Source organism: Periophthalmus magnuspinnatus, chromosome 23 (assembly GCF_009829125.3).
Source record: "Periophthalmus magnuspinnatus isolate fPerMag1 chromosome 23, fPerMag1.2.pri, whole genome shotgun sequence".
Lineage (NCBI taxonomy): Eukaryota > Metazoa > Chordata > Actinopteri > Gobiiformes > Gobiidae > Periophthalmus > Periophthalmus magnuspinnatus.
In genome coordinates this window covers 7,595,001-7,609,585 of record NC_047148.1, presented here as the reverse complement: position 1 = coordinate 7,609,585, position 14,585 = coordinate 7,595,001, and the positions used below count along the sequence as shown (strand labels likewise).

At 37.1% G+C, this 14,585-nt stretch overlaps 1 protein-coding gene across 1 annotated transcript in view; it reads right to left on the bottom strand.

The window, feature by feature from the left end:
* Nucleotides 1–14,585, bottom strand: part of ptprz1b (protein tyrosine phosphatase receptor type Z1b) — a 64,243-nt gene that overhangs the window by 34,412 nt on the left and 15,246 nt on the right. The window contains exon 2 of the mRNA XM_055231436.1: nt 7,931–8,005. Coding sequence (XP_055087411.1) covers nt 7,931–8,005 — 75 coding nt within the window. The remainder of the gene's footprint in view (nt 1–7,930; nt 8,006–14,585) is intronic.

Below are 14,585 nucleotides of genomic sequence, written 5' to 3'. Positions count from 1 at the left end.
TCTGTGGCTATAGGGCTCTGAACTGATTTACTATTTATTAGAAGTTAGCGGCTTCAGACTGGAGACATATTGAAGTTGCCCAGTGTCGCTGCTGTTGGACAAAAAAGTAACCAGTAGAATATAATAAATAAAATATAATTTGTATAATTTATAATGCTAAGGAATAAGAAGGCCTATTGGGCATGTATATAAATGTGTATTATAATATTCAGCCTGGATTCATTCTGTCACATTCCTTTCTCCACGGAGATGTAAGTATAGGATTAAACTCACTACTGTAAGTGGAGCAGCCTCTCCACAGATCTAGCCTGTAACTTGTCTTGGAAAAAGCATTCACGGCAAAGCATTCAAGGCTCAGTTAAGTCTTGTTTTAGTGTCAATTTCGTTCTGGTTAGATGTAGGGTTGTCAAAAGTATTGAGGGTCATATACTAATTAATACTAAAATATCGAAAACTGATAGTACTGATACTCCAAAAAATCACATTAACAGGACCAAATTTGAGCTTTCCTGAACAATTTTAGTATGATTTTAAGCTTTATCACAACCAATATAAGACATGGTAATATAAAGTGAGCACAATTATTTCGTTTTGAAAATTACATTCTTTTAAAAAGTAGCATTTTAAAAGTAGCAACGAGTATTGAGTCAATTCCTTAGTATCAAAATAGAGTTTGAAAATTTTGTATTATGACAACACTCTTATTGTAGATGTGGTTTAGTCATTGTGCTATTTGAAACACTAATATTTTCCATATGGAGTGAGTCTATGACATTACAGATTATCATTATAAAATGGATGTACTGTAGGTGATGACATTTCTACCCCAAATACCCCGCTTTGATAAAATTACCAGATCTACTGCCCCTCGTCCCATAAATCAGACATGATTACAGTCTGTAGCAGCAGAGACTTGAGGCCAAACTCAGTGACTGCACAAAATCAGTGCAGCAAAAGTCAGTGACTGTGTTGTTTTTGTGACTTTGAACGCCTCACATCTCCAGAGGCTACAGGGACAGACCAAGTGGAGCAGAACTGAACAGGCCTGCAGTCTGGTGAGTCAGAAGAACAGAGGGCAGTGAATGCAACACAAAACAGCAGACCGGAGAGGAGCAACATGTCTTTGAGCTTGTTTTTGAGCTTGTCCGGACACAAAATCTATATCAACAAGCATTTTGACCCCAAAGAAGTTGCTACATTTTCAGACATTTTCAGAAAAAAAGGATATGAGTTTAATTAGGAAGTAGGGTGGAGTGTTACTGAAACAAAATAGTGATATCAGTATAGCAGAAATATGGTTAAGGTATTCATGTGTTTCAGCTTTTTTGTTATGTGCCTTTTTAAGGATGGTTGGCCAAAGATATAATATTTAGCTTTGAATTTTTTATTGTTATGGCAACGGTCATAACTCTTCATCATTATGAAACACATAGTACTTATTATAGTTATTGTTATTAATTATTCAGATCTATAGTACTACTACAGCACTATTAGCTAAAGGTGCATAGTTTTAGTTGATGGGAATATTGGAGAAATAAGATGAGTAAATCATGCATAGGAAACTAATGATCTCTTGCTTGGGCTCAAAAACCTTTAAAAAACCTATCAATGAAAACATAACATTGTCCCAAAACATAAATGCACTTCTAAACACAATTTGAAGCAGCATTGAGCATAGAAAGACGGGGACATTTTCTACAGTCAGACCAGGTCACTAGCTCTCAAAGCCTCCATTAGATTTCTGCATTAGCTCATTACCAGCTGCTGTTTGAAGACGGGCCTCTGCTTCATGTTTTCTGAGAAACCTCGAGAATTTAAAGAAGCGTGACCTGATTTTAAAATCCTCATTTGGCCTCAGACGGGTACAAAATTAGAGATCGTGAGGAGGCATTCAACAGCAAAGCAAATGACATACAATGGCTATGATGTGGGGGAAATGGGTTGCAATATAAAAATGTTTATTTCTTAAAAATTCAAGGATTTGAGGTTTTCTGGATGATCAAAACTAGACATTTTCATTTCTGTTTCTATCAAAAATAAATCTAAAATAATGCTGCAACCAATCAGTTTCTCCCAAACATCCCATCACTCACAAACCACATTCATACATGGCAGTGGATAAAGTGTCTTGTTTTTGGACACAACAACAGCATTTTGTTTGCTATAACTTTCGGTAAAAAACAATCAAATAATATAAATGAAAGATATCAGCCACATATGCTCATTATTAATAAATTGTGTATAAATCTTTTTCTCGAAGAAGTATTTTTATTTCTATGGTAGAGCTTTCCCCACACAAAACATTTAAAAACAGTTTAAAAGCACAAACACATTTACAACAATGCAATTTCATGATTTGGACATTCCCACATTCAAACACACATTCATATACACGCACTATACAATACAATATTTATAGGTGGGTGCAACTTTGGTTTGTTTTTAATCAGGACTTGAGCCTTGAGGTGAACAAATGAAGCTCTGGTTTGCACTTCAGTTCAGTGGACAGTGAGCTCCATAGTTGATATGAAAAGGCTGTCCAAATATGGCTCTGGTTTGCCTCTGAGTAAACGTACTTAGTGACTGTGGTGCTAGATTATTAATTCATTATTAGCATAATTTATTAAACATTTTTAAGCTTCATAAATTATATTCCTTAAGTATATTGCAGCAGTGACAACCAATTATTTTTTATCGATGATCTTTAATGCTCACTTATAAACAGGACTGATGTGTGACTGAAGAAGCCCATGCCTGGACCCATGTTGTGATGCAGTATGATCAGGGCCTAATTTGAGCCACAACAAGCCAGAAGGAGGATCTGTCAGTGTGCGTTCCACCAACTGTTTTCTTTGATCCGGTAACTAGGCTGGAGTTATACCTTTATGTTTAAGGTCTTGAATAATATAAACACAGACATTTGTGTTTTAGATGTATTTAGATGAAAGCCCACATTTTCGTGAGCTGTAGTCTATATCTCATCTCCTCCACTCCACTCTCAAAGCCCACAGCTACAGCCTGATCCCACTCCACTCTCCCCTTCTGTGAGAGTTGTCCAGCACACTCCTGAGCCTCAGGAGTTCTGAATCTAAATTACAGACAACTCACTTTATAATTAAATGCACTTTGATGACAGAGAGAGTAGACAAGGATGTCATTGCAGCATTAGGATTAAATACAGGTAAAGTCTCACACTTTAGTCTAATGTTGTGAATACCCTTATGTGAATGAGCAGCTCTTGTACAACCTTTTATTCCAGTTACTGTAGATCATTGTCAGACTGAACCGATACAAGCAGCGAACAAGAGGTCGTGGAGCAAGCATGTGGGAGGGCATCCGTCAGACTGAGCAATGTAGCGTTGTAAACAGCTACAATGAGCAGCTTTAGCCCCACTCCAGATCTGTGCCAAATTGTAACAGTCAGACTGAGCTAATACAAGGTGCAGGCGAGAGAAAGGGAGGGCTGTGCAGGAAGTGAACACCTGGAAAGACATCCGGACAGTGTGGTTACAGTGGCAGGTGCTGCTGTGACCTGAATCAGAATTAATGAACGTCCCAGTGCAAAAGATGTAGAAAAACATTTTCCAACAAATAAAATGGCTTTTTATATAGTTTAATTGAGCAAGATGGTCTATTGTGTTGTATTTTGGTACGTCTGATTTACAAATTTAGCATGAGTACGATTTGTGAGAGAAAATCATAGCACACATGTGCAGCAGGACTGCCAGGTTTGGAATGTAGATTCATTTGAAACAGTTGAGATTTATTTGTATGGTTTTGGATATTTTTTAACATGTTTATTTTTATATATATATATATTTTTTTTATTTATATTTATTGATATATTTTTATGTATTTATTTATTTAAAGTTAGTTGGGGATCCAGAACCAGCCCCAGATATTTGAATTCTGTCATAGAATATATATATATTTTTAAATTAAAGTTGATTTGAAAGTTTGAGCAGAGTTCATTTTTTACATTGAAAAACACATTGCTACTGTCTTGGTGAGATTTAGCACCAACAAAAGGTCTCTCATTGAAAGTCTGCCTCTGTCTTTGTGGAGTCTGGGGAGGCATAAAGCAGTGTAGCCGAGGGCTGTGAAAGGACAAGAATAAAACAATGAAGATGCGAAAGATTTACAGACAAACAGACAATGTACCAACAATGAGGGAGGATTTACTGATAATAAAAGAACTGCAGTTTATATTGTATAAGCTGGAATCCTGCTTTTATTGAAGACTAGTATCATTATGTAACTGAGAGAAGGTGATTTTAGGAGGTTTTCACAGGACTAACTGAAGATTGGTCATTGTAAATAGTGGAAAAAGAAATCAAAACTAACTGAGCATTTTACACGTGAGATAAACTCAAACTATTGTTGCTGTCATATAATCACGCTCAAACAATCTCATTCATACAAGTGTCCTATCTCTCCCCTTCTTACTCCTACAGCCTTTTACTCCTAATTTCTGTTTAATATCAGGAGCATATGGCACGCTGTTCTCCCACGTTTGGTGGCAAACTAACCACAACAAATGTTTATATATCTTTTACATGTGTAAGACATTTTTTGTCAGCTATCATTCAAAATTAAATCTTTACCTTCTCTCACCTCTGATTAACTGTGTTTTTAGTGTTTATGTGATTTTCAAACTCTTCTCATGTAAAATGCCATGTTAGTTTCGTCTCTCTCTCCGATTGTTGGACCATGATCTCTGGCTTGTGAATCCTCCTGTCAATTACGCCCATCAGAATCATCATAATCCTCAATATTAAGCTTGATTTATCCCCACTCAAGAGTTCAAAACGCATGCACTTCACTAGTATACATTAGAAAGTTCCATTTGTTTTGTTCAAGGTTCACACAGCTCCATCTTTTTTCCTCTACCAAGCTGATCATGGCATTCCTAAGTTTGCCTCACTGTACGATCTTCAGTTTTTATCTTCTTGCCCTCTGCATTTTGGATGGACATCCCAACTATGGCTGTGAGGTTTTTCCGAGTTACTTTCATTATTTTAAGTTAATGCAGAAAAAAAGCATCTCCCTGGTCCAGAAAAGAGGACACTTTGCTTTGGTTCTTAATAAATCTTGACTTAATGAGAACAGTCTGGTCTCTGTTACACATGCGTGAGTCTGCCATACAGTGCATTTAAACTGTGCCTATTTTTCTAATGAGTTCATTCACCTCCAGGGTTTTGTTTCTATTACTCCTGTGTCTCTCCTCCACCTCCTCTCCTTCTGACCCCACTCAAACTGTGCATCGCGTCTCACAATGAAGTCCTACTCTTTCACATGTTAATGCTGTTACTCATGGCTCAGCGCACCACCCAGAGGCAGAGAGAAGAGAAAAGACCACGTAAGAAAAACAGTCTATAGGTAGTAGCATAGAGGTTTAAACCCCAGAGGAGGGAGAGAGTGGAGTGTGAGAACATACTGGATATAACACTCAACACCAGGGATTCACTTAGAGCAGAATCATTGTTCTGTTTCAAAGTGACAGGTCCCAACGGGGAGGAGAAGAGATGCGTGGCAAAGGGCAGATGAGGATAAAGGAAAGATACAAGTATGGAGGATATCACAATCTGGTGTGAATAGATGAGTACCCGTATATTAAGCAATGGAAAGGTTAGGGTTAAAAGCACCATATTTGATTTTTCCAGTCTTAAAAGCGTGAAAAACAGAACTAGTCCAAAGTCATTTCTCAATTACACATTTCTGAACATCCTAATTATTCACCGCAATACGTTTATGAGCCCTTTTCACAACTCTCAGACCAGGGAGAAGTTAGATTCGAACTGCCATCTAACTAACTGACTGACTTTTATAGTTCAAAATTACAAGGTGAGCATTCAACCAGTATAACCAACTCCATTTTCATATCTTTGTATATCTATAACAACCTACAACAACTGAGTGAAACAGGGAGATTTCAGTAGTGAGTCGTAAGTATGTGGTTAGCCATTGAAGCTTCCCCATCTTTTAATTCACTCAGTCTTTTTAATTACTCATAATCACGTTTAATATTAGCCCATGTTACAAGTACAAACAATCTTATGTGACCCAGAGAGCGTTGCCCCGTGTGATGTACTTCAGCCGTACTACAGCAGCCGCAACGACAGGCAGGAAGTGATTTCAGAGATTTGACACATGAGGAGAGAAGAAAACAAAGCAACAGACTTATGCATTTATACATTCAATGGCAGCTCCGGTGAATGTAAAGTTGTGTTATTAACATGAGGTGTAGGACAGTTTACCAGCAGCCATGTTAAAGATACATTCAACAAAAGTATATCTTGGAATAAAATGCTAGACCATGAGTTCAAAGGAATAGCAGGCCCCATCTCTTGCCCCATCTTTGTTTTTTCTTTGGTTTATCCTTTATTTGTAAAGACAATGCACTGCAATACATTGGCAATTGACCTATGGGACTGTTTCACCTGTTTTCACACGTCGACGCCATATACTACAGTGGCCATAACTATTTGTAATAAGATTTAAAATTAAAGACTGAAGAACAAAAAGTGCACAACAAAAGATTTGTTCTTGTAGAGGCTGATTAAATGCATGTGTAAGAATTCGGGTGCAAACATATGAAAGGAGATTAATTGGTCAGAGTTTTCGTTATTTGTATCCAAAGCATGACTGAAATATCCGTATGACATTTTCACATGAGGATTTGTTTTGTAAAATCAAATCTTTTTAAACCTGTATGAACCCGATGCTTAATCAGTGTAATGGCCCTGCTTTATCCTGATCTCCTGAGTCCTGCTGTAGTCTGTGTTTGAGGTCTCCCAGTGGGATGTCTGTGCTAAGGCAGAAGACGAGTTTAACCATATGCTTCACAACAGGACACCTCCTCTGGTAACACATACAGCCACTGAATGAGCCTCATCCACAGTATATATGCTAACTATTGTTGGGTTTCAGATTCTAGGATGGGATTATGTTGAAATAGCAGATGATTTAATTTAATCAATATGAGATTGTATTTTAATAAGAGATATAAAGCGGGATTTTTTTTTCTTTCAAGATTCAACAACATACAGTAGTTGGAGTAATTAAAAATAAATCATATGTGTATTATGCAATTTTATATAAAATATCTTTCTATAGAAACAGTATACAGCAATTTATTAAATCATGATTTTGGTCATGTTTTAGCTCTGGTTATGTCGCTCAATTCAATGTATTTATTTAGTGCATTTATTTTTTAATACAATAAACATCATATAACCAATAAAGGCACACACATTTTTTTTTAATACAAACAGTGTCAATCACTTGTTGCTAACTGCTAAACTCTTACAACACAAGCTTGAAATCTGAAGCCCAATTACTGTCACTGATGGTGATTGGCGGCAGAGTAATGGATGATTGATGCAATGAGGCTGCCCTTAGTTTAAACAAAACAATGGGGGCTGTAAGCCTGTGAACACTGCAATTCAGCATCTCAGTTTGTATTTTTTTGCAACATGTTTAGGCAGGAAAGTAACTGATAAAATGTATTGTCTGTGCTTGTTTTGTTCACACTTATAAGAAATTTTTTTCCTTAATCTAGGTGAAGATATTATTTGATTCAATAACCTTGATTGTTCAAGTCAAAATACAACTGTAAAACAATAGACTAAACAGAGCATGTCTATTATAGTCCAAAAGCTAAATGTGAATATAAAGTGTTACTTGGCTGTTTATGTCACATCACATGAACTTGATCATTCAGAAATGTTTGACTTTATAAAGCTGGCTAAATGGTTATCAAGAAAATTAAAGATCTTACTGTCAGTAATGGTGAATAATCATTTAATCATGATGTTCTTCTCACCAAATTATATTTTATATTATATTGTGACAGTACTACTCCAACATGACAATGAAAAGATTTTTAATACCCCCTCTTCAAAGTCCATGATTTTAAAACAGTACAAACCTGAATAGGACCATGTGACCTCATCTGGGCGTCGTCTTAACCCTTGGACCAAAGGCTCTGCTGCTGCCACCACCACTGCATCAAAAGAAGAAGAGAATTTCAACATCACACCATTTAAATGCACTCACACCTCTTCACCTGTATCACAACAGCAGTATGTCGACTCTCACCAATAAACAGGTCAGAGACAGGGGTGAGAGAGGGGCAGTAGGGGTCTCATGTACTGACTGATAAACTCACTCCTATCTTTTATAACAAGTTGACGTAGTAGTTGTGATAGAGGTGGAAAGAGTACTGAAATGCACATAATGCATATTAACACAATAGAAGTACTTCTATCATTATGTATTTAAGTAAAAGTATGTAAGATAAAAGTAGTCAAAGTACTAGTTAGAGAGGAGCAGAGATAGTAATGCAATGAGCAATCTATACTCAAAAACAAGGCCCAAGTACACAATTAAAAGTACAGTCACCACAAAAATGCACAGTATCCACCCCTATTGAAGTTATTGGAGATACAGCAAAGAAGTGTGTTGCCCTGATTATGGTGGACCAGGCTTGATCTATTTAAGCTTTAAGCAGTCAACTTGCTACTTTTATTGCGAAAATACCAAAAGAAACATGTATCTGTATGTATTGTTCAGCGTGTTCAGTTTTTAAACTATGTGGAGAATAAAATGATACTGTAGGGAGTGACCATTATCTCCTCATTATGGAAAACTGTAGAACATATAATATGACATTTTAAACTGGGACTAATTGGCTCTGTGCACCACAGTAAGTGGCTAGTTTCAATCAGGGGGACAGCCTGCATGACCATTTCCGGCATAATGTAAGAATATAATAAATAATATTTATTTTATTAGGCTCCGAAATTACCATTGGCATTAGCCCTGGCACACAAAGACATGCCTTTGTAAACACGGTGTCCTCCTGTAAAGTTTTCTCGCATTTGTAAAGTATTTAACATGTTGTCAGTGACATCCTCCCTGTCTATTGCCTGATCTGTCAGCATTTAGTGATTTTAACGGAACTTGGCAAAAGCCTCATAGACATTACATTATGCCGGAAATGACTTTCCCTCTGATTGGAGCTAGCCGACTCCCCTTGTACACATGGCCAATTCTTCTAGAAAATACAATTTGAAAAGCTGCTAGACTATATGTACTTCCTTCATGTTTCAAACAAAAACAAGAAGTGAAAGAAAAAGCTTTTAACACCTAACCTCTTGTCCTGTAAATTACCCATCGTTCAAGCAGGAAAGTTCCAATGAGATTCAAAATTGGAACCCAGGACCCAAAAGTTTACCAATTTTTGCATGTTTTACTGTGTGGGAATCCGTACATATAAACCAATCTAAAGCATTATCATCATAATCTTTTGTTTTTAGTTCGTAAGCTTAAAAAGGCAACATTTTAGAGAAAATCAGATGTCTGTTAGCCAAGATTTACCCCTATAATCTACAGGTTTTTTTTGCTGAAATTGGATTAGCAGTAAATTCTCCACTCTCTGCACTGCCCATACTCATTATTCTAAGCCTGGCTGGCTCAGACAGTGTTAATGTACAGTAATTATGCTATAGTCTAGATAAGTGCACAAGTCCTCCCTGCTTGTCTAATACAGTGTGACGTCTTCTATAGGAGGACATAATGATTTATGGGGCTAATATCAGGAGCCTGTGCATGTTAATGGATTTACACTGAACACACATCATAGCACTGCTTTATATAGCCAACGTAATAATGAACATATAATGCAGACAGATAGGGAGGAATGGCTTAAGATCAGTTTTATAATAATGCCAAGAAAATAATTTGTAGTAGAGGTGGGAGAGAAATATGCAATGGAGCTCAACAGTGGCTGCCCTCCTCAGTTTCCAGAACCATAGACTTTATAAAGAAGTGAACTAAGGGAGTGTGACGTCACCCATAGAGTCTGACTCCAGTCCAATGAAGCTCGTGGAGGCTAGCAGTTATAGGGGCGAATTTGGAGCCAGATGGATCTGGATTCCACTTTTGGAATTCCGACCACAATTATCATAGCAACCAAAGAGCCAATCCAGAGCGAGGCTGTTGAAGGTAACGCCCCTTCCTACCCGCACAGCTAGTTTAGCAGGGAATGGGCACTTAGCAACGCTGAGCCAATAGAATCCTCCAAACAAATGTATATAAATAAATTGCCATAATATTGTCTGGATTTCAAGCAATATCCCATATATCCAAAATGCAGGGCTGATAGATGCTCACCTGCTTTGTAAATCTAGTGTATGCTTACTATGATTTCATTAAACAAGATTAACTACATGATCTTTCTGTTCTCAATGTTAAGACTCCAGCCTCTGACTCACATGTGGGTCATTTAGATCGCTTTTTGCACCACATTAATTCAGTGCCTGTGGCGTTTCCATCATGAGTCTATGGTGAAGTCAGCAAATCACTTCACAACTTTAAGCACAATGTCTTAAAATAACATGCAATTTCTAACATAAGCTGCTGAGTAACACTGTGGTATTTCTGAGATTAAGAAACAAAACATCCGACACACAACAAAGTAGCCTAAATCTAATCTTAATCTTATGCTTCAGTGAATATTCAACAGCCTGGTACAGAGGAACCACAGGGGACAGACTCCATAACAGTGATGCAGCTGTTTGCTCAGCTGTGAGTGAAATAAAGTGATGAACACAAGTTTAAACTGTTCTCTTCTATGGAGATGGAAACGATTAAAAGATATGGAGTGTTTGGTCCAAATGTCGCAATACTACTTTCTTTGATCTTCCCATAAACTAAAGGGAATTAACTACAAAATAAAGGAAGTTGACCATCACATAGCACATAACTAGTAGAGCAGCAATATGTATTTCTTCTGGTGAAGGGTTTGTCAGTCAGCAAAACCTGCTTGTCTCCTGGAGATGTTATTAGTTTGCTTGGAATATTCCACTGATCTATTATATATTGGTTAAATTGCAGGTGTTTTCATGCAATTCTGTGGAACATTTCAGGCAAAACAGTAGGAATAGAGAGTTCTCCAAATATAGTGTAACTTTAAATACAGAGGTTATATGTAGTATTTTTGTATCTAACCTTAACACACCACAGTACCTTTTATTTTTTTGTTTATACTTTTGTTATAAAATTACTGAATATAGCACATTAGACATGCCAGAGTATGCCAAACAAAAGGCAATTAATAAAGAATAGAATAAAACCTTTCATATTTGTGACACTGACAGCCATATGCCACAGAACGCTGTGATCACTCAGCTCTGATCATGTCACATCGGGTGAGCACTCTATTGATTTAATGCCACAGCAAATGACTCCATTTAGTCGCTCACTGGCAGCGCTGTGGATGAAATGTGCAATCTCTGGACCATTTGAGTGGCTGAAACAGAATACATCACTCACTATTGCTTAAGCCTCATAAAAATCGATCTCGGATGACAACTGAAATGATGAATAAAGCATCAAAGGTTAGTAAAGGTGCCAGTGTAAGTGTTACTTGTCCACGCGTACCCCCTGGGCCTACACTCACATTACAGTTCAGTCGTCAGCCCAAGGTCTTAAGAAAACCAACCTGCTTGTACCTTTTTACAACGCCTAACAACATTAAAAGAGAGGAGTGCAGAATAAATCCTTTCAGTCATGTGCAAAGCTAAACAGAACCGTTCTGAGCCTGGATTTAGACATTTTCACAGGAGACGCCTGAAAGACCATTCCAGGCTTTAGCTACATAGTTACATTTCATTACGCCTGTTATCCACGTGACTGATCGTTTGCACTACATGCACCACAGCACACAACTCAAACACGACGACACACACATAAATTGTTGCTTAAGATAAAAAAAGAAGCTAGCAGTCGTGTCCACCCCTTCTTTTGCTGGGGCTTTCTGGGCCAGGGTGTAAGAATTTGTGTTTCAAAGTAAATCGTACTTAAGGTGTGCAAAAGCCAGTTCAATATCATAACAGTGTTTATTTTTAAAAGCACATTTCTGTCCATGATACAGCTTACTTAGTGTGTCCTTAGAGGCTCCACTGACCTCACCAAAGCAGAGAGAGGTGAGCTGAACCAGGCATGTACAGCTATTGCATGGATTTAACAGAAAAAGCAAAGACAGATATTAGAGATGGACCATATAGCCTATTTGTGCTGATATCAGTATTGGTGATAACAGGAGATTTATGTTATTCTTCATATGCTGATAACATTCCAATATAGAAAAAAATCCTAGATATTTAGCACCAATATTTTCCAAAACCTCCCGAGTCTCTCTGTGCTCCTGTATTTGTAAACAGCTAGTGGCACTACATGAGCTAAAATGGAAATAGAAGAGCAATAAAAAGGTGGCACACATTATGTCAATCAAACTTCTGTCACACTTTATTTAAGATCATGTTTCAAATGCACTGTTTTGCAAAGTCTATCCCTCACCCTTTTGGACATATAAGTTACTTCTCTCTTGCATCACTGTACGACTCCTGACAGACAAAAACATGCTGCTTTCAGTCAAATTCTTGTGTTGGTGGTGGCTCTGTTTTAACTACTGATACGACTGCTTCTGGAACTGAACTCTGCTGCATGCTACGTCTACGCTAGCACTACAACAAGTACTTCTAAAGCTTATTACTGATGAGAACTACATGATTAATCACTACTACTATTATTACTATTTCTACTACTACTACTACTGAGTACTCCTGCTACTACTGGGCTACTACTACTACTACTACTGACTACTACTACTGACTACTACTACTGGCTACTACTACTACTGATACTATTGGCTACTACTACTACTGGGTACTACTACTACTTGGTACTACTACTACTACTACTTGCTACTACTACTGGTTACTACTACAGCTACTGGCAACTACTACTAATACTACTGGCTGCTACTACTACTACTACTACTACTACTGGTTACTACAACTACTACTGGCTACTACTACTAATACTACTGGCTGCTACTACTACTACTACTACTACTGGTTACTACAACTACTACTGGCTACTACTACTACTACTACTACGACTACTACTACTACTACTAGTACTTCCAAATACAATTACTGTGTCTACTATACCTCAAAAAACTGTAATTCACCTGCTGAGATTATGCTGCTATCACTTCTATTATTCTAAAATGATATCATTGATGATGCCTCGGTCAGTCCCAGTTGACCACTAATGAACAGTGTTGAATTGGATTACAGGTCTCCAGGAGCTGAATTAATTTAAATCCTTTTGATCAGGGAATAAGGCTTTGTCTGCACAAAACTACAGTAATATTAGTAATGAAAGATATGGTTATGCTTCTTATATAAAATAATAAAATGCAGTTTATTCCTCTGCTTGACTTGAGGACATGGGAGGAACGGGGTGTAATAATGTAAATGTATGCAGATGTGGGGGCGTAAAAAAGAAGGCAGCTCCTCAAATATGTTAGAGCAGTTTTGAAAGCTGCGGGGGAAATGCATCAGATTGAGACCAAAAACAGCTACACTAATGTGTTTTATGCACTTATCCGGTGATATAGTTTGTTTAGAATAGATAATGGTACAATAATGGTAATGTAGAAGCACAGAAAACAGAATCAGTACAAACACCGACAAAACAAAACTGAAAATGCTGCAATTTAAAGTGGTTAGGCAAATAGTACACCTGCATAAACCAGAATACCTGTACAAAATCAAGATATAAGATATAACAAAATTGAAGTTTAATGGATCAAGCAAAACTATAACATCGTCATGGAAAGAAGGTGGCTGACCCTCCAACAAAAGTTACACAGTGCACCTTTGATAACAATATCTTGACCTTGGCCTTCTGATTCTAAAACTCATTAGCACACAGCATTCCTGAGACCACAACAATTATGGTGAGACAGGTTTTGTTTCCGCTTGGTAAAACTCAGATGACAACTGCACTAACACCATGAGTCATATGTGTTACAGTTAAACATGCCCCCTCTGTCCTCTCACTGATATAGCCCTCAGCTGTGGCTCTTGTCAGCTGCTCTGATCTGGACTCACTTCCTTTAGATTTCACCCTATACCTTTACCACATGATCTCACATCTGACAAACGCCTCTGAACCTGACCTTTGCTGGCAGTAGAGAACCTCCAAAGAGAAAGCAGGACACCATGGCTGGGTTGTCAAAGTCATATTGAAAAAAAAACCCCTCATAATTATATAAATATAAATATAAATATAAATATAAATATAAATATAAATATAAATATAAATATAAATATAAATATCAATATAAATATCAATATAAATATCAATATAAATATCAATATAAATATCAATATAAATATAAATAAAGTAACAATGAGCCCAACCCCCTGGGACTCAAACCCAAACCTTTTGGCTATAAAACAAAAGTGCCACTACATAATACATTTCAAACAACATGTCAAGGTGGTCATTACTGCTTAAGCCTTTCAAAAAAAACACCTATAGAGATGAGGGGCCGATCTCTCCTGACAGGTTTTTACCAGTATTAATGAAAGATGGATCAAATAGTTATTATTAAATTATAAATTTCATACCACACAGTAATAAGCCTAACTTCAGCCTGTGCTTCTTCACACTGTCCAAATGTAAGAATATAAAAAAATTGAAAAGATAATGTAGAACAAGTGACC